Raw genomic sequence first — 22,114 nt, forward strand, 5'->3', positions numbered from 1 at the left:
GCCTCCTGGGTGGTGCAGTGGTTAAGGGCGCTGTACTGCAGCGCCAGCTGTGCCAACAGTGACTCTGGGTTCACGCCCAAGCTCTGTCATAACCGGCTGCAACCGGGAGGTCTGTGGGGCAACGCACAATTGGCCTAGCGTACCAAGGTCGCCAGGTACACAGTGTTTCCTTTGGTGCGGCTGGCTTCCAGGTTTGATGTGCGCTGTGTTAAGAAGCAGTGCAGCTGTTTGGGTTGTCTATCGGAGGACACTTGACTTTCAACCTTCATCTCTCCCGAGCCCATACGGCAGTTGTAGCAATGAGACAAGATAGTAGCTACTAAAACAATTGGATACCACAATAGATAAATTCCAGTCCTCCATCCAACTCCAACTAAACTCAACAATTCATTTGGTTCGTCCATTCATTTGGTTGTATGTTGTACGCAGTGTCTGATTTGACACCCTCTTCATTCAGGCCAATCAAATGCGATCACCCTCTTCATGCAGGCCAATCAAATGCGATCACCCTCTTCATTCAGGCCAATCAAATGCGATCACCCTCTTCATTCAGGCCAATCAAATGCGATCACCCTCTTCATTTAGGCCATTCAAATGCTATCACCCTCTTCTACCTCTTCATTCAGGCCAATCAAATGCGATCACCCTCTTCTACCTCTTCATTTAGGCCAATCAAATGCGATCACCCTCTTCATTCAGACCAAACAAATGCGATCACCCTCTTCATTCAGGCCAATCAAATGCGATCACCCTCTTCATTTAGGCCATTCAAATGCTATCACCCTCTTCTACCTCTTCATTCAGGCCAATCAAATTCGATCACCCTCTTCACCCTCTTCATTCAGGCCAATCAAATGTGAACACCCTCTTCACCCTCTTCATTCAGGCCAATCAAATGCGATCACCCTCTTCACCCTCTTCATTCAGGCCAATCAAATGCGATCACCCTCTTCATTCAGGCCAATCAAATGCGATCACCCTCTTCATTCAGGCCAATCAAATGCGATCACCCTCTTCATTCAGGCCAATCAAATGCGATCACCCTTTTCATTTAGGCCATTCAAATGCTATCACCCTCTTCTACCTCTTCATTCAGGCCAATCAAATGCGATCACCCTCTTCTACCTCTTCATTTAGGCCAATCAAATGCGATCACCCTCTTCATTCAGACCAAACAAATGCGATCACCCTCTTCACCCTCTTCATTCAGGCCAATCAAATGCGATCACCCTCTTCACCCTCTTCATTCAGGCCAATCAAATGCGATCACCCTCTTCACCCTCTTCATTCCGGTCATTGATGTTCTATCTGGTTTCTATTGCCCATTCACTCATTGACGACGGAATAGCATATTTTAATTGTAATTGTATTATGTTACTAGTTTTTGCTTAGTAGCCAGAGCAATGCTGACATTTGGAAGTAGAGCTGCAACTTCAGAATATTTACATTTATTTGACAAAGTTAAGTGTCATAGAAACTGCAGAGTATGCTCTTCCTGATATTATTTAGAAATCTAAATGGTTTACCTGCATGTAAGGATTTGATAAAGTGATGCTCCTTTCCATGCATTTGTCAGTTACAAGATGTGCCCATCTCTTCATGTACAATTTGACAACTGAAAGGCCTTATATCGTCACTCACCGGATGATTGTCAATGTAATCTTGTCTATAGACTAAGTCTTATTATGAATGAAATTGCTTTTGGTGTAGTTTTGGTGTAGTTTAGGTGTAGTTTAGGTGTAGTTTAGGTGTAGTTTAGGTGTAGTTTCGCTGGGCCGGCTGAGCAGGCTGACTGACATTGTTGTTGTTTTTTCAGGGGGTAGATCGGCTTTAATAGTGCAGATAGATTGTAGATTCCATCAATGTAATTGTCTGCATCATTTCCAATGCTGACTGGCATTGTTTGTTTCCTGCTCATGAACTTGCGAGGATATATTTTGCATTATTCTAAAGGCCTAATGCAACTTGTTAAAATGTTGATCTAAATGAAGTCGAGCTCTACTACCCTAATTCGTTCAGTTAGGCCTAACTCAAATTTGATTGTGTAGTAACTTGCACAATTATCGTCCATTCCATCCATTTGTCATTCATTCAGAGAGTTGGCATCGTTTGCCTCCCTCCAGTCATCAACTTGGACAGTCAAGGATATGTTTTACATTATTCTGAAGGCCTATTGCAACATGTAGCAGGTTTTATTTTCCATTATAATACACCTCATTAGTAGAGTTACAATAAATAAAACAGACCCATAACAGCTTCTTTTTACAAACTAAAACGTAAAAGCAAATTGTATTAACTTGCAAGTCGTACAGTCAAATTATTTGCTGCTGATAAATAGGCATAACACAACCTCATCATTACACTATTGTTTTTCTAAATGAAATCAACCTCTTCACCCTCCTTATCATTCAGTTAGGCCTAATTTAAATTACATTGTGAAGTAAGGTCCACAATTATCACCCATTCATCCATTTGTCATTCATTCAGTGAGGAGAGAGAGATACATTAGCACCTGGCTGGGTACCAACGTCCTACAGCACATTGTCTTGGTGGGTTAAGTTAGAAACAGGTGTGAAAAAAACAAGCAAAAAGGCTATAAATACTTTTCTGTTTCTGATTTCAAAATTGTTACGTAAAATACAAACATTTAGGAAAAGTTAGGCAAGAAGCAGGACATAGCTTTTTGGGGATTCTAGTGTTAAGAGCCTGCTGGTCAGTGTCACTGTAGTTCATGGTCATGGTTCTGATAATGACCCAGGCTTCACTGAACAACCTGATCCTCTTACCCCCTCCCGACCAATCCTTCATTCAAGTGGGGAGAGGCAGAGCATGCTTTAGAATTTGCATCAGTGAATGTTAGTTGAGCTTTGTCTAAGCAGTGCACACTCAAATATGTTCAACTACTCATCCAGATAAGCACGCACACATGCACAGGCGCAAACAGTTTAACATTCCAATTTAATTCAGGGGGCTGGTGCAGACAGAATAGTCTATTCCACATGTGTGTGTGTGTGTGTGCGTGCATGCGTGTGTTTGTTTGTTTGGGTGGCGGGCTGCTTAGTACTCGGGAAAGCAGATGGAGGAAAAGAGAGAGGGAGAGGACAAGAAGGAGAGAGAGACTGATACGGCAGTAAATAGAGACAGAGAGATATACAAGAACAGCACAAGCAAGAGAAAAAAAGAAGACAACTTGAGGTGAACCCAGGCAGCAGAGAAAACACTGTGAGAAATAGGAAAGAAACGATCCAGAGAGAAAAAGACAGAAACTACCATTCCTTCCAGCCCTTGTGCTTGTAAACACCCAACAGGAATACTGTTATTTAGAGAGATACTGTACTTCTTAAAGGGCCTCACAATACAAGCTTCAAGCTATGAAATACTGTGAAGGTACCTGAAGGTATCAGTCAACTTCTCTGGCTCACTGAACAATACTAAGAGTAAGAGTATATTCTACAACATTTCCTCTCAATTTTGCACAACAATAGTGTTACTATGAACAAAACAAATCAGAGGACACAAACACCCACAGGCACCAGGCCAAAATAGTGCAAGCTTTCAACAGTTAACAATGGTTTCCCTCTCAGGTCCTTATAGTCCTGAGATCCTCCTCTAGAGGGGTGAGAGGTCAGAGTTTCGGTCAGCTGTCACTCTGCTTAGAGGCACGGAGGATGAGTGACAGGTCACGCACACACAGGCGCACGCACGCATGCACACCACTCACACACACACACACACACACACACACACACACACACACACACACACACACACACACACACACACACACACACACACACACACACACACACACACACACACACACACACACACACACACACACACACACACACACACACACACACACGTCCTTCCAGGTCAGTCAGGTCAGGGTCAAGGCAATTACTGCTACTGTGTGCGGCAGGCAGCTCATTCTGTCAGACAGCTAATTGAAAGAAAAGTGTTGGGCTACTTATTCCTTAGTGCACTATTTTTGACCAGGGCCCATCGGTAAATAGGGTGCCATTTGTGACTCAACCTCCGTGTTCTCCTCCTTCACTTTGGGCTCCCGTGTGGCGCAGTGGTCTAAGACACTGCATCTCAATGCTAGATGCATCACTACAGACCCAGGTTTGATCCCGGGCTGTATCACAACCAGCCGTGATCGGGAGTCCCATAGGGCGGCGCAGAATTAGCCCAGCGTTGTCCAGGTTAGGGGAGGGTTTGGCCAGGGTAGGCCGTCATTGTAAAATAAGAATTTGTTCTTAACTGACTGGCCTAGTTAAATAAAGGTTAAATTAAAATTCACTCCCAATGGCTCCTAAATGGCCATTTAGGCTCCCTGCCTGATAGATTGTGAGGCTGTCCCCAATGGTAATGATGGAGGAAAAAAAATGGATACAGTTACATATCGGGATATTATTTTTGTCGGTAAAGCATATTATATTGTTTTGACAATATACAAAACGTTTTGGCCCCCTTTCTATTTGTATCTACTTTAGCAAATGTTTTACACTGAATGTTATCAGATCTTCAACCAAAACCTACAATTAGATAAAGGGAACCTGAGTGAACAAATAACACAACAATGACATACTTATTTCATTTATTTCATAAACAAAGTTATGCAACACCCAATGCCCCTGTGTGAAAAAAGTTATTGCCCCCTTACACCCAGTAACTGGTTGTGGCACCTTTAGCTGCAATGACTTCAAACAAATGCTTCCTGCAGTTGTTGATCTCCCACGTCGCTGTGTGTGGTTTTCGCCAGGCATAATGGGACCCATATCATCCAGAAAGTTAGACTTTTGACTCATCTGTCCATAGAACATTCTTCCAAGAGTCTTGATGATCATCCAGGTGCTTCCATGTGCTTTTTAGTAAACTCGAGTCAACTTTTTGGACAACATGGGTCCCATTATGTCTGGCAAAAACCTAACACTGCTTTCCACAGTAAGAACCTCATACCAACAGTCATTATAATGGTGGTAGTGTAATGGTTTGGAGATGCTCAGGACCTGGACGACTTGCCTTAATAGAAGGAACCATGAATTCTGCTCTTTATCAGAGAATTCTACGGGAGAATGTCAGGTCATCCGTCTGTGAGCTGAAGCTGAAGTGCAGCTGGGTCATGCAGCAAGACAATGATCAAAAACACACAATCATGTCTACAAAGCAACACATTTGAAGTTTTGGAATGGCCTAGTCCAAGTCCTAATCCCAATTGAGATGTTGTTGTAGGACTTGAAACGAGCGGTTCTTGCTTGAAAACCCACTAATGTCGCTGAGCAGTTTAGCATGCAAGAGTGGGCCAAAATTCCTCCACAGCGATGTGAGAGACTGATCACCAACTACAGGAAGCATTTGGTATCATTCATTGCAGCTAAAGGTGCCACAATGAGTTATTGAGTGTAAGTGGGCAATTACTTTTTCACACAGGGGAATTGGGTGTTGCATAACTTTGTTAATTAAATAGATAAAATAAGTGTACATTTTTAGTTGTTGCTATTTGTAAACTGAGGTTCCTTTATCTAATGTTAGGTTTTGTTTGAAGATCTGTTTAGATTCAGTATAAAAAAAATATTCAAAAATCTGAAAAGGGGCAAATGCTTTTTTACGGCACTGTAGTTGGCTGTACCAGAGAAAGGAGAAAGGAGGAAGAGAAACCTGTAGGTATAATATTTAGGTCTCCAAGGTTGTGTAAACTCAATGTTCAAATAAACTATTTAATTGGGTTTGTGAGAAACCAATTGATGGTGCCATCTGAAGCTGAAAGGAATTTACGCGCTTGGCATAGCAGCCATCTCACCTCATTTGTTGGATATTAGACTGTCGCTGTGAGGTAATTATGTGACAAGATCCTTTTCTCTCCTCTGAGGATTTAGGTATGCGAGTGTGTGTGTAAGAGAGAGACAGAGAAAGAGAGAGGGGAGAAGGAAGTGTGTGCGTGTGTGTGTGTGTGTGTGTGTGTCTGCGTGTGGTCTGAGGCTGTTAGGCTGTCATTTGTCTGTCATTCTGCCCTCCTCCATTGTGTGACCTGCCTCCAGTCATCCATTGCCCTACTGTCTCTCATCCACCCATCCACCTCTTCCTGCCTTTAATTCTGCACTTAGCACTCTGTGAATGTATGCATGTGTGTGTGTATGCGTGCATGCGTGTGTTTGTGTGTGTGTGCACTGGCATGTGTGTGTATAAATCTCGATGACCCTCTCCGCTTCCTGCTGTCTGTTTGCACTTAGTGTTTGCTACTGCCTGCTGTCTCGAGGACAATGAGAAACTTCTGTAACATACAGCATCACATCGGGATGAAGCATATTCTCACACCAATTGACTCCACTAGCAGAGCTCCACTATATAAACTAAACTATGCCTGCTCTACCTCGAAATAGAGCCAGGGATACACCCAAAGAGATGGAGAAAGAAAAAGAAGAAGGGGGAAACAAGTGAGTGAAGGGATAGAGGGATGGAGTGATGGACAGACGCACCCTGGGGTCTAAATAACGAGGTGGCGAGGGAGATGTTTGTTCACCCCGGGAGAGAAAGAGAGAGAATAATGTATAGAGAGTGCGAGAGAAGGAGGGAGAAAGAAAGAGAGAGAGAGAGGAGGCAGAGAGAAAGAATGAGAGAGAGAGAGTGAGAGAGGGAAAGAAAGACAGACAGACAGACAGACAGACAGACAGACAGACAGACAGACAGACAGACAGACAGACAGACAGACAGACAGACAGAAAGAAAGAAAGGAGAAAAGGAGGCAGAGATGGAGGGGGAGAGATATTTGTTCAGCTTCGGGAGAGATGTTTGCACAGAGAAATGACCTCAAGATGCATTGATTCTTACAGAATACTAGGAGAGCTTCCATACAACGGGAGAAGAGGGGACTGGAGAAGATAACTAGTCAATGTCTGCAACCTGCCAACTAAACCAAATAATTGTCAGAGCTAGATAGTGTGAACAAAATGATGACAGCTGCGGTAATAGCCGTCATATTGAAGGTTCATCTGTACGACAGTAATTCTCAGCTGTCTTTAGCTCCACAAGGACATGTACTGGATATGTGAGAGAGTGATGTGATAGAGATAAATACAACAACAGAGAACTGCATAGGTTCTGTTAGCAATATGAACCTCTGTCTATTTTCTAAGATCTCTGCCTTCTGTTCAATTCTTTCTGTTCTGTTCTAAAAGTAGAAATACAGTGATTCTAGTTCTATTTGTTTTAACTCCATGGTTCTAACTATCAGGCCTGGTCGAGTTGAGCTCAGCTAACCAACATGTCCCCATGCAGAATGACTCTGTGCTGCTGATTAGAGAAATGAGACACAGGAGGAGATACAGTTAAGGAGAGATGGAGTAAGAAGGAGGACACACTGAGAAAGAGAAAGTGTGAGAAGTGGAAAAAAAAGCTGTGGAGTTAAAAGGACAGGACACACTGTGATGTAGACAGAAAGCCAGGGATATACCTCAAGAAAGAAAGAGAGATGTGGACGAAAAAGAAAATAAATAAAAAACAGTGCATGGTGGTGGCATATCCCCTGATTAATCTGCTCATTAGAATGTATCCCACGGCTTATTATTCCATTAATAATCCATTGTGTGAAGGGCTGTCTGACGCAGAGAGAGGCACAAAGAGAGAGAGAGAAAGAGGGATAGAAAGCACAAGATAGAGAGGCGTCTCACCTCGCCTCCCAGACACAGATTAACTTCCCAGGAGCCTGGGAGCCTGGAGAGTCACGAATTGCCCTGCAGTGAGGGAGCACATTTACCTTGTGTATTGAGTATAGCGGTGGAGGGCAAATTAAGGAACGGGCACAGACACTCCCACATATAGCGTGCACGCCCCATAGGTGTGGAAGTTCACAGTCATCTGCCTTCATGGCATGTTCATTGCCTGCACCATGGATTAAATATTCTAAACGTATCTTTCTGTGTCCTTGTTATTGGACTGTACTTTCACCATGTCACGGACAGAATACTGGCATTGAAGCGGTTTCGGACTGGAATGTTTTGAAGAGTTTTAAGGAGTAAACGTCAAAGTGTATTTTCCTTTTCCGAAGCTATCATGGCTTTGATTGGGAAGATTGAGTTTGTTGATGAAAAGGATAGCTACTGGGAGGAGTACATTGAAAGGCTGGAATGTGTTTCGTGGATAATGACATTGATAACGCCAAACAGAAACCCATTGTGCTGATGAGCGTGTTGTCTACATTACATTCTCTTCTCAATCCAGCCCTCCCTACTGCAAAGAGTTATGATGATATACTGGCATCTCTGTCAGACATTGTGCATTATTTCATTTTAATAACTGCAAACAAAAGGCAGATCAGAATAACTCCAGTTTTATTTTTGGGCTGAGCCGGATTTCGGGGGCATTGTAATTTTGTAGATCAGCTGGATGTGGGGGGGCCCATAATTCCATACAGCTGTAGGTTTAGTGCGGCATCCTGTCACCACTGTAAATGAAGGGGACATATTCACTATATATACAAAAGCATGTGGACACCCATTCAAATTAGTGGGTTTGGCTATTGCTAAAAGGTGAATAAAATCAAGCACAGCCATGCAATCTGCATAGACAAACTTTGGCCTGGGGTTAGATTTATGACAGTCATAAATACCTCTTCCCCCCGTTTTCCTCTCTCTACCCTCCTGATGTTACATTTGCAAACCCCTTTGGTTAACATAGAGATTCTGGGAACATCAGAAGGTGGGGGGAAATTAACTATATTCTGGTAATCCGACCAATTGAACATATGCGGTGGTACTTAATGAATATGATGTCAGTTCGGTTGTCATCTGAGACATTCTCATCAATGATAAGATGGCATAAACTCTACAGTGGAACGTCTACACATCAGAGTTATCGGATTCACATGGAATTGTTGTTCAATTTAAATGTTTGACTATGAAATTATCCGTGATGGGATGAAATGTGATTTTAGCTTCTAAAATGTGAGATTTGGGTTTTCATAAGGTAGGGTTATGCTCAATCAGTGGCCCGCCCCTGTGAAGGGACATGGGCTATAAAACCTTTCAAACACGCCCTCCTCTCCCTTCCTATATAAAGCCTTGACGACAATATAACCTCCTGTTCTGAGGATGTGAAGACAACGGTCCGATGTCAGAATGGTTCAGATAATAATTACAGAACGAAGCCAACATCAGCGAGAGCTTTGGTTGCGAGTGGTATTCACAACAGAAGTGACACCTCCTATCTGTTGAGTTAGCAACAGCAGCTGCAAACGCAGGTTAGGAAGGAACAGACAGAGTATCCCATCTACCACACAACGACGTTACTACAACGTATTCAATTGACCAGCAAATATTATTTTGTGGTCCACGACTCTCTAGTTAATTACATTTACATGATTAGATCAATCAGGTAATATTAATAACGGAGAAATTATTTTATAGAATAGCATGTTATATTACTTAATCCGGCATAGCCAAAGACACAACAACATTGACAAGGATGTCGTACAACCAACGCAGGAAAAGGTAAAGGCCATTAACTTCTTAAGTGTAGGGGGCAGGATTTTCGTTTTTGGCTAAAAAACGTACCCATTTCAAACTGCCTATTTCTCAGGCCCAGAAACTAGAATATGCATATAATTGTCTGATTATGATATAAAACACTCTAAAGTTTCCAAAACTGTCAAAATATTGTCTGTGAGTATAACAGAACTGATATTGTAGGCGAAAACCTGAGGAAAATCAAACCAGGAAGTGCTGTTTTTCCTGAAAGCTCTCTGTTCCATTGGATGCCTTGCCTCCATTTAAAGGGATATTAACCAGATTCCTTTCCCATGACTTCCTCAAGGTGTCAACATCTTTAGACATAGTTTCAGGCTTTTATTTTGAAAAGTGAGTGAGAAAGATAACATCGAGTCAGTGGATAGCTGGGTGTTTTCTTGCACAACAGAGTGGGGCAGCCATTGTCTCTCCCTCTCCTATTGAAAATGCGACAGTCCCGGTTGATATATTATCGATTATATATTTTAAAACAACCTGAGGATTGATTATAAAGAACATTTGACATGTTTTTGTGGACATTACGGATACTATTTGGAATTTCCGTTTGCGATGTCGTGACCACTCGAGCCTGTGGATTTCTGAACATAATGCGCCAAACAAATGGAGGTATTTTGGATATAAAAATAATCTTTATGGAACAAAATAAAACATTTATTGTGTAACTGGGAGTCTTGTGAGTGCAAACATCCGAAGATCATCAAACATAAGCGATTTAATCTATTGCTTTTCTGACTTTCGTGACCAATCTACTTGGCTGCTAGTGTTTGTAATATTTTGTCTACTGAGAGAGATGTTTTTACATAAACGCTTGTTATGCTTTCGCCGAAAAGCTGTATTGAAATCTGACATGCCAGGTGGATTAACAACAAGCTAAGCTTTGTTTCGCTATATTGCACTTGTGATTTCATGAAAATAAAATATTTTTAGTAATTTAATTTGAATTTGGCGCGCTGCAATTCAGCGGGTGTTGATGAAAATGATCCTGCTAAAGGGATGGGTGCATCAAGAAGTTAAGGAGGCACCTTCTTCCAAGAACAAGTCTGAGATTCAGTCGTTTCTGGGGCTTCTCAAATTTTACAACTGCTTCCTGCCTGATAAAACTACAGTGTTTGAGCCCCTGTATCAACTACTGGACCAGGCAGTTCCCTGGAGGCTAAATGGCTGCTGTAAGCAGATGGGCTGCTAGCCCACTATGGTCACTATGGTCTGTGATGCATCTCCATATGGGCTAGTTGCTTTATTGAGTCATGTGGAATCTGATGGTCGTTAGGCACCTGTGTGCTACACATTTAGGACCTTAAATGTCACTGAATATGCAGAGCTGAATAAAGAGGCCCTGGTGATCATTTTTGCTGTCAAGAAGTTCCATCAGTACTTGTCAGGTCATCATTTTGTGGCCTACACTGACCACAAGCCCTTGCTGGACTGGCTTCATCATATGAAGCCCATGCACCAGATTATTTCACCTCGATGTTCAGATGGAGCCTGATACTGGGAGCCCATAGTTATGAGCTCGGCTATCGTCCAGGGAAGAAGCTGGGTTCATGTGGATGCCCTGAGTCACCTGCCACTTGCTGCACCTTTGTCTGTGGCACCATCTCCCTGGGAAGTGATGCTGTTTGTTGTGCCTGATGCACCTCTCCATGCTTCTAGGATAGCCACACTGATCTTGAAGGATCATGTTCTGTCCCGGGTGCTTCGCTGGGTTCGGGACAGTCGGGTGGTGGTTGCTCGCATAATTTGCATAATGGATTAGTGAGGATGAAGGCAATGGCACAGAGCTATGTGGTGGCCTGGGATGGACATGTACATTGAGGCAGTGGTGTGCAGCTGTGCCACCTGTCAGGAGTCACTACATGCTCCACCCAAGGTCACTATGCACCCACGGGAGTAGACAACAAAGAAATGGTTTCGTCTTTGGAAAGACTTGCTGGGCCATTCAAAGGAAATAACTTTCTCATTGTAGTGGATTCCCACTCAAAGTGGTTGGAAGTAGCCATGGTTAGTTTGATGTCCTCTGCTGCTGTGTTAAGCACCTTCCGTCTCCTGTTTGCCACACATGGGTTGTGTGACATTCTGGTGTCAGACAATGGATCTGTCTTCATATCTGCTGAGTTTAAAAAGTTCTGTTGGACAGAGCAGAATCAGATGTCACAACAGCCCCATATCACCCATCCTCCAATGGCCAAGCTGAACGCATGGTTCAGACAACCAAGGAGACTCTGTCTGGGATCTCGGTGAGTGACTGGCAGACCCGACTGTCAAGGTTCCTGCTGTCTAATCATGTTACACCCGTGGCTACTACTGGGAAGAGTCCAGTCGAGCTGTTAATTAACAGGCGATTGACAACTGCCTTAGACTGGCTGCACCTGGACTTCGCAAGTGAAATGCATCTAAGGAAGGAGGATGATGCAGACAGGGGGCCACGGTCATTTAAGGCATTTTGAACCTGGCAAGATACTCTAGAGGCCCTAAGTGAGTACCTGCAGTCATGGAAAAAGACATCGGACCGGTTTGCACCAATGCCATGTGGATCAGCTGCTGGGCCAGGAGGCAGCAGCCCCCTTTGCTGCCACCTCCTTCCTCCCAGGCCTGGATGCTCTGGAAACCACTCCTTTAGGTGGCAGAAGAGTGACAAATCCAGAGCCAAACCCTGATACTCAGCCCCAACTTGCAGCTGAGCCCTTTCCGGCCGCAATTGGAGTGCCACCTCCACAAGCACAGGGGTTGCCGCCAGAGACTATTCAGGCAACTCCCTCACCACGCCCAGTTAGGTTGTGCCGTCCTCCCCAATGTTATGGGGAACCCATTATGTGACTGGAGGAAAAGACTGTTGTGTATTGAGTATAGTGGTGGTGGGCACAGACATTCCCATATATAGATGCACATCGATTTCTTAAAAATGTGAAATTCAGTTAGATATGACGTCTCCGATAGAGAGGCCTAGCCACAGAGTGTATAGAGGAATGGTATGCAGTCTCTATCCCAGGCCCATGTCCTCATTACCTGGGGCTTCTGACCTCATTACCTCGGGCCCCTGAGGGTCCACTGTCTCACCCCTAGGAGAAAGCCATTACAGCCATCACAGCCACTGCCTTAGAAACACCTGGTCTCAGTCTCAAATGGCTCCCTATTCCCTACATTGTGTGGTTCTTTTGACCATGACACTGTAGTGCACTGTTGAGATGTGATGTGTCTCTCTCTGTTGTGTCTTGTAGTGAATTCGCTGTTGTATTGATTTATTGAATTTTAATGTTTGTGAGTTGTTTGTTCTCAGGGCACCATTGTGAATTAGACGCTGGTCTCAATTGGGTTCCTCTGAGTAAATGAAAGTGAAATACAATACAGAAAACAGGGCAACGCTTGGGAAAGCAGCCATAATATATGCTTTCCCTGTGCAATGTAAAGTCATAAATAAGCACTTTATTTGGGTATATATATTTGTCATTTATTAGTGGCTTTATCCAAAGCGACTTACAGTCATGAGAGCATGTGTTTTAAACAGAAGGTTGGTCGCAACAATTGAACCAAATATCCCAGTGCTGTAAGCACTGTGCTCTATCAACTGAGCTACAGCGGACCGGAACATTCTTTTGGCCTACAGCAAGTGTTGTTCTTTTTTTATTCCAAACGGTAACTAATGATTTAAAAGTTAATGGTAGAAAACTCCCACCTTTATCCCTCAACAGTGCCATATCTATGAGCAAAAGGGATATTTGTCTAAGATATTAAATCTACAAAAGAGTCTGCAGCGAGTGCCTTGCGTAACATTTTGGTTTGGAGCTGTGGGGTTGCAGTAGGGTTGTGAGACATGGTCTCTGTGTGTATGTGTCACTGATATGATTCTGATCAAATAGTATGGTCCAATACATCCAGATCCAAGGTGATGTGAGCTGCTGTCTTATTTACCTGTCTTTAAATTCAGAGGAATCAATTTGAGTCCACTGCCTTCGGAACTAAACATCCCCATCAGAGGAAGATTTACAGACACAGATGTCTTCTTCACCCATCCAAGGATAGGAGGAATGCATTTAATTAATTTGACTTATTACCTCCTGGGGGGTTCCAGGTTAAATTGGTAGAGCATTCTCAATCATGGGTGCAACAAATATAGCCCCTAACAAGGCACTCCTCCAAATATGTTCATGAGACAGAAACAACAATACCCTGCACCCACTAGTGGATACTGTATTATGTGGGTAGGAATTACAGTACCATTTAAAATACAGCAATTTACCCACAATGCACCATTATTTATAGCAGGGATCATCAACTAGATTCAGCTGCGGGCCGATTTTATCTTGAGCACACGGTCGGGCGGCGGAACATAGTATATATATGTAATTACATATAATTTGTCGACTGCAAATTGACCGCAAGAAGCCCAAACAGATATAATGTTTGACTAAAACATAATAATTTCAAACCTTTCATACATTTGTATACGATCACGTGTCTCTCTATTATGCATGGGAATACTTGGGAACAGATTTCTTAAATCAAAATCACTTGGAGATGATTTCCTATGTGTTTTACAGTCTTATGTCCAACAGTTATACTTTTTTTGCTCTGAAAACTTGGGGGCCCAAATAAAACCATTGGCCCGCAGGCTGCTGAGTAACCCTGCTGAGTAACCCTGCTGAGTAACCCTGCTGAGTAACCCTGCTGGGTAACCCTGCTGGGTAACCCTGCTGAGTAACCCTGCTGAGTAACCCTGCTGAGTAACCCTGTTGGGTAAACCTGCTGAATAACCCTGCTGAGTAACCCTGCTGGGTAACCCTGCTGGGTAAACCTGCTGAGTAAACCTGCTGAGTAACCCTGCTGAGTAACCCTGCTGAGTAACCCTGCTGAGTAAACCTGCTGAGTAACCCTGCTGGGTAAACCTGCTGAGTAACCCTGCTGGGTAACCCTGCTGAGTAACCCTGCTGGGTAACCCTGCTGGGTAACCCTGCTGGGTAAACCTCCTGAGTAACCCTGCTGAGTAACCCTGCTGAGTAACCCTGCTGAGTAACCCTGCTGAGTAACCCTGTTGGGTAAACCTGCTGAGTAACCCTGCTGAGTAACCCTGCTGAGTAACCCTGCTGGGTAAACCTCCTGAGTAACCCTGCTGATTAACCCTGCTGGGTAACCCTGCTGAGTAACCCTGCTGAGTAACCCTGCGGAGTAACCCTGACCTACAGTATGCTGCATTTTTTTTACTGTTGATAATATCTAAAATTACTGTATAAATTACAGTTTTCCATTACAGTGTGGGTATGTAGAGTATGAGATACATACGAAAAAGGAGCACGAACAGAAAGTGTCTAAGATGGCACACAAACTCCCAGACAAGATTGGACAATAACAGGTGAGTCCTACCTTGGCGATCTGGACACACCAGTTGAGCAGCAGCTGGGAGCCGATGTTGTCCTTGTATTCGTGGACGTAATCGAGCAGGCAGCCATGGGGCATGAGCTGGGTGACCAGCTGGATGGTGGGGCTCAGGCAGACCCCCAGGAGACGGACCAGGTGAGGGTGTTCCATGCTGGCCATGATCAGAGCCTCCTGGGGAACACACACAGGAACTCAGGCCCACGCAGAGACCATACAGTACATTCACCAATTATGTCAAAATGTTGTCATCAACATAGCCTTATTCTGTCCAATGTTCTCTACCTATATAGTACTCAAAATACGACAATTCATCTTAAGTTAAAAATAATACAATATAAAAAACCTCTACAAAACCTCCCCGAACCCAGCACGTTTATTTCATGACAACTTCCAAGGCAACCACCAATGGAAGGAGTGCTTCAGCAAGAAGTTGCTTCTCAAAGTGGATGCTGTCCCTACCATCAATGTGGCTTCTAAAGCAACTCAAACAGCCAGCAGCACCAGCAGAGACTGAGCATTATCATGGACTTCAGTGAGCATGGAAGTCAACTGAGTAAGTGAAAGAGATAGCTTGCTATGCTAAAGTTAGCTAGATCAAGTGCATTTAGCTCATGTCTTTAATCTAAATAACACTGATAAAACTAACCAAATGTAAACACGTCTGCCAGCTGTTGGTAGCTAACAGCTGATGCTGTCATACTATAGATCAGGGATGGGCAGCTGGCGGCCCCGCGGGCCTGCTTTTGTAGGCCTGCGGATACATTTCCAAAAACAAAAAAACATATATATATATATTTTGTTTTTAGGAAGTCAGTTGGGGTTTCAACTTAATGTTAAGAGTTAAAATAGTAGAATATACAAGGTGTACAAGGTTCACTGACAGTCACTCAATTAGCCCATGTCCAAAAAAATGGGGGATTGGTAAATTAGACTAGCCAGAAATACAACAAACTATTTGCAGTATTACTGCAAAAATGGAAGAGGAAAGTGGAAGGAGGAAAAAGTAAGGAACTTGTCTGTCGGCCTTTGATTGGTTAAAATTGTGATCAATTAAAAAGAATACCTGTTTCATTTCAGGACCAAACAATTTACAGCCGTGCAATATACAGTAGAAGTGGGAAGTTTACATACACTTAGGTTGGAGTCATTAACTAGTATACATACACTTAGGTTGGAGTCATTAACTAGTTTACATACACTTAGGTTGGAGTCATTAAAACTAGTTTACATACACTTAGGTTGGAGTCATTAAAACTAGTTTACATACACTTAGGTTGGAGTCATTAAAACTAGTTTACATACACTTAGGTTGGAGTCATTAAAACTAGTTTACATACACTTAGGTTGGAGTCATTAACTAGTTTACATACACTTAGGTTGGAGTCATTAACGAGTTTACATACACTTAGGTTGGAGTCATTAAAACTAGTTTACATACACTTAGGTTGGAGTCATTAAAACTAGTTTACATACACTTAGGTTGGAGTCATTAACTAGTTTTTCAACCACTCCACACATCTCTTGTAGTTGTAGACCTCCACAAGGCTGGTTCATCCTTGGGAGCAATTTCCAAATGCCCGAAGGAACCACGTTCATCTGTACAAACAATAGTATGCAAGTATAAACACCATGGGACAAAGCAGCCGTCATACTGCTCAGGAAGGAGACGTGTTCTGTCTCCTAGAGGTGTACATACTTTAGTGGGAAAAGTGCAAATCAATCCCAGAACAACAGCAAAGGATATTGTGAAGATGCTGGAGGAAACAGGTACAAAAGTATCTGTATCCACAGTAAAACGAGTCCTATATATCGATATAACCTGAAAGGCCACTCAGCAAGGAAGAAGCCACTGCTCCAAAACCACCATAAAAAAGCCAGACAATGGTTTGAAACTGCACATGGGGACAAAGATCGTACTTTTTGGAGAAATGTCCTCTGGTCTGATGAAACAAAAATAGAACTGTTTGGCCATAATGAACTTTGTTATGTTTGGAGGAAAAAGGGGGAGGCTTAGAAGCCAAAGAACACCATCCCAACCATGAAGCATGGGGGTGGCAGCATCATGTTGTGGGGGTGCTTTGCTGCAGGAGAAACTGGTGCTCTTCACAAAAATTAAGCAACATCTCAAGACATCAGTCAGCAAGTTAAATCTTGGCCGCAAATGGGTCTTCCAAATGGATAATGACCCCAAGCATACTTCCACAGTTGTGGCAAAATGGCTTAAGGATAACAAAGTCAAGGTACTGGAGTAGCCATCACAAATCCCTGACCTCAATCCTACAGAAAACGTGGGCAGAACTGAAAAAGCATTTGCGAGCAAGGAGGACTACAAACCTGACTCAGTTAACCCAACTTATTGTGGGAAGCTTGTGGAAGGCTACCCGAAATGTTTGACCCAAGTTAACCAATTTAAAGGCAATGTTACCATATACTAATTGAGTGTATGCAAACTTCTGACCCAGTGGAAATGTGATGAAATAAATCATTCTCTCAACTATAATTCTGACATTTCACATTCTTAAAATAAAGAGGTGATCCTAACTGACATAAGACAGGAAATTGTTACTAGGATTAAATGTCAGGAACTGTGAAAAACTGAGTGTAAATGTACTTGGCTAAGGTGTATGTAAACTTTCGACTTCAACTGCAGACTGCAAAATAGTTGGGACAAGATTTTTGACATAACGATTCCATGGCACATGGTTTATGAATTGATACGCAAAACGACACCGGATTTTTCAATTTAAATGATTATACTAAATTCTTGCATCTGTTATTTATATGGGGGATACAACCTTCCCAGCTCTTTAGATTTTGCTGCGAAGAGACTGAATCATTAGATAATTTGATTTGGTACTGTCCATATGTAGCTTGTTTTTGGTCAGAGGTCCAGGAATGGCTGAAGAATTGGAACATTTACCTGGAACTAACTCTGCAGATAGCACTACTGGGTGATCTGAAAAGTCATAGTCAATCAATCAATAATAAAATAATACTTTTTAGCAAAAATCTTTATTTTCAATTAAAAATCTGTAGAAACAATGAGAATAGAAAGGTTCAGATATTTTGTGAAACATCACATTACAGTTTAAAAATATATGTCAAATATAAATCCAACATGTATGGTGTTAAGAGATAGATGGGAGGGGTTGAATGGAGCTGAAGGTTGGGACTAATAACAACAAATAATGACACTAAAGTAAAACATACCGTGTCCGTAAACCGTATATGGGTTAAGAGCGTATGTGTAGGAGCACAGTTTGAAAGATATGACAAATAGAAATCAAACCAGATGGGCATCAGAAATAGATGGGAGACTCATATAAAACGCATATTTTAGACTGGACTTTTATTGTCCACAGCACAAGGTGCACCTGTGTAATGAGCAAGCTGTTTAATCAGTTTCTTGATATGCCACACCTGTTAGGTGGATGAATTATCTTGGCAAAGGAGAAATGCTCACTTACAGGGATGTAAATACATTTGTGCATATTTTTGGGGGGCTGAGAAATAAGCTTTTTGTGCATATGGAACATTTCTGTGATATTTTATTTCAGCTCATGAAACATCAGACCAATACTTTTCATGTTGCTAGATATTAGTGATATTTTGTTCAGTGTAGTTAAGTTTGTCACTGGTATGCGCTTGGGAGGAGAGAATTCACATTCTGTTTCATCTGCTGCTGGCTTGCTAATCAAATACGTATTTCCACTTGTAATTTTTATTCTATAAAGATTGTAATTGTGTCAATATGTTGTGAATATTGGAGAAAAATCCTCGCAGCCGTATTCCATACTAAATAGTGAAGTGCCACTTACATAGATATTACCATCTTACATTTGGGGCTTTCCGCCAGTCTTCATGGTTTTTACATGCAGGGAGTATAAATTGTATACTTTTTCTTGTTAGAACCCATGTATATGACACATTATAAACTGGGTAGTTCGAGCCCTGAATGCTGATTGGCTGACAGCCATGGTAATGCAGACCGTATACCACGGGTATGAGAAAACATGTATTTTTGCTGATCTAATTACATTGGTAACCAGTTTATAATAACAATTAGGCACCTCGGGGGTTTGTGGTAGATGGGAAATAAACCACAGCTAAGGGCTGTATCCAGGCCCTCCACATTGGGTCGTGCATAAGAACAGCCCTTAGCCATGATATATTGGCCATATATCACACTCCCTTGGCCTTATTGCTTAAATTACAACACCAACACATAAATATACTACATGACCAAAAGTGTGTGGACACCTGATCATCTCATTCCAAAATCATGGGCATTAATATGGAGTTGGTCCCCTTTTTGGTGACATAACAGCCTCCACTCTTCTGGGAAGGCTTTCCACTAGATGTTGGAACATTGCTGTGGGGACTTGCATTGATGTTGGGAAATTAGGCATTAATCACAGTCCGCATTCCAATTCATCCCAAAAGGTGTTCGATGAGGCAGAGGTCAGGGTTCCGTGCCTGTCAAGTTCTTCCACACAAATTCATCCCCAAACTGTTTCAACGGAGCTGGAAGCACAGAATGGTCTAGAAAGAATATAATTTTATGCTGTAGCGTTATGATTTCCTTTCACTGGAACTAAGGGGTTTAAACCAAACCATGAAAAACACCAACAAACAGTTATTGTGGTGACGTTGCTTCCAGAGGCAGTTTGGAACTCTGTAGTGAGCATTGCAACCGAGGACAGGAGATTTTTATGCCCTGCGCACTTCAGCACTCGGCTGTCCTGTTCTGTGAGCTTTTGTGGCCTACCACTTTGTGGCTGAGCCGTTTTTGCTCATAGATATTTGCACTTCACAATAACAGTGCTTACAGTTGACCGTGTCAGTTCTAGCAGTGCAGAACATTTACGAACTGACTTGTTGGAAAGGTGGCATCCTATGACGGTGCCACCTAGAAAGTTACTGAGGTCTTCAGTAAGGCCAATCTACTGCCAATATTTGTCTATGGAGATTGCATGGCTGTCTGCTCGATTCTATACACCTGTCAACAACGGGTTTGGCTGAAATAGCATGGATCCACTAATTTGAAGGGGTGTCCACATACTTTTGTATATACAGTATAGTGTATCTGATAGGGTCCATGATCTGCTCCTGGACTTTAAAGCCAATGACCTCAGAATAATATTTTTAAATATAGAACCTTATAGCCCAAAGCTCTCGATATGTCAGGGGGTAAAGGAACTCTTATGACTGAAATGTATTTTGAGCTCATTCAAATCATGCATTATTCCATTTGGTTAACTGATGAGCAGCACAAGTAAGATCAAGAAAAATATTAAAATGTAATCACCCAATTCTCAAGATACATACAGTACATACTAGCACTCACAAACGTGCACACAGCCACCAGCAGTACAGCCTATTAGTGTTAGCATTGATGAATGTGAGTTTGAATGTGAGTGTCAGTGTGTCTGTGTGTACGTTCAATTGCCCGTTTCTATGTGTTTATACAGATCTAGATACAATGGGATCACAGCAATTTAACAAAACAAAACCTAGGTACACCATTTCCATAAACAATGGAGGTTTAGACCACTAGCTTTTATATTGCAGTAATAAAGAAGGGCCCAGAGCTGTGGTTGGGTCTTCAAAAGGAATAACTCCATGCCGCAGCACACACAGGCATTCACACACACACACACACACACACACACACACACACACACACACACACACACACACACACACACACACACACACACACACACACACACACACACACACACACACACACACACTGACTTCCAGAATACCACGGAGTTGACAGTTAACTTAATGAGTATTCATCCTCCTGCTATGCTGCTAGCTGCAGGAGGGAACAAGGCTGCTGCTCATTGGCCAAACCTCGCCAGGGGCCATCTCCACGTCTGTGTGTGTGTGTCTCTGTGTGTGTCCTTGTGTGTTTGCGTGTGTCTCTCCTCGTCCAAGACATGTGCCACTGCGTTTTGATTGCTGTTTAAATGAAGAAGCTGTGTGCAGACTCTTCCAATATCCTCCATGTCAGGGCGGGAGGAGAGCAGAGGGAGGGGTACGGAGGGAGGAAGATGGAGGGAGGAGAGCGGCGGAAGGAGAACTCAGGGAGAAGATCTAAGGGAGGAGAGTAAAGGGAGGGGGAAGAACGGACAGAGGCGGGCAGAGGGAGGAGAGCGGGGGGAGGAGTGTAAAGGGAGGAGAGCAAGGGAGGTGAACAGAGGGAGGAGAGCAGGGGGAGGAGAGTGGTGGGAGGAGAGCAGAGGGTGGCAGCTCCTTAAAAAGCATCCTTGGTCTGAAGCTTCAGCTCTGAAGTCTGTCTCTCCAGCCGTGTAAGTTTGCTTCCCAAATGGCACTCTATTACCTTAATAGTGCATGACCTTTTAAAGGAGTGAACTACTGTATATAGTAAATAGGCATTTGGAATGTAGACTCCACTTCCCCTACCTCTCCACGTTGATCCCTCCTGTTCAGTCAATTAAATCTGAAGGTCTTCCTCCCCCCTCCTTACCCCCTCCTCCGCAATGCTGTCCTCCAGCTGAGAGGTGGCTTTCCCACCAGCAGAGAGACTTAGGGCAAGACGTGGTTTCATCTACCATTTAAAATAATTTCAATTACTGTGCCTAATTGCGCTGGCCTGTTGCAATTTAACCAATACAATAGTACACTCTTGGCAGGGTAAAGCAAGTAAAAGATTGAAAGATTTCAAATAGTATTTGAAACCAGGTCTGCTGAGCACCATTGGCTCCTCATGGGAAGAATGGAAGAGAGGAGGGGAGAAGAGAGTAGATGAGAGGAGGAGAGAAGAGGAGAGTACAGAGGGAGGAGAGGAGAGAAATAGACGAGGGAGGAAGCGAGGGGAGAAGAGTTCATTAGCGTGGTGCTCAGCTGCTGAAACACTGTGGGGAAGGCCCAGCCTGCCTCCTCCTAGGTCCGTCACTCAAGACTGCCCGCAAAGACATGCGCTACGTACTGCACACACAAACACACACACACACACTCACCACATGAAGTACATGCACACACATGTGTACACACACATCAAAGCAGGATGATAAAAATGTAAATACAAACATGCTGTAATACAAACGCAGTGTCAGACCGACAGACAGATGAAAACACCAGTGTAAATGGGGGAGGGGGATTTCACCAACGTTGCATTACCAACCTAGTAGATAACATCATTTAACTTTTAACATTGTTCCTTTTGAAATAAATGAGTGATG

At 43.0% G+C, this 22,114-nt stretch overlaps 1 protein-coding gene across 1 annotated transcript in view; it reads right to left on the reverse strand.

Annotated features, from left to right (window-relative positions):
* Positions 1-22,114, reverse strand: part of LOC135547567 (receptor tyrosine-protein kinase erbB-4-like) — a 638,243-nt gene that overhangs the window by 40,065 nt on the left and 576,064 nt on the right. Inside the window, exon 21 of the mRNA XM_064976681.1 lies at positions 14,886-15,071. Coding sequence (XP_064832753.1) covers positions 14,886-15,071 — 186 coding nt within the window. The remainder of the gene's footprint in view (positions 1-14,885; positions 15,072-22,114) is intronic.

The sequence above is a fragment of the Oncorhynchus masou genome, chromosome 10 (assembly GCF_036934945.1).
Source record: "Oncorhynchus masou masou isolate Uvic2021 chromosome 10, UVic_Omas_1.1, whole genome shotgun sequence".
Classification (NCBI taxonomy): Eukaryota; Metazoa; Chordata; class Actinopteri; order Salmoniformes; family Salmonidae; genus Oncorhynchus; species Oncorhynchus masou.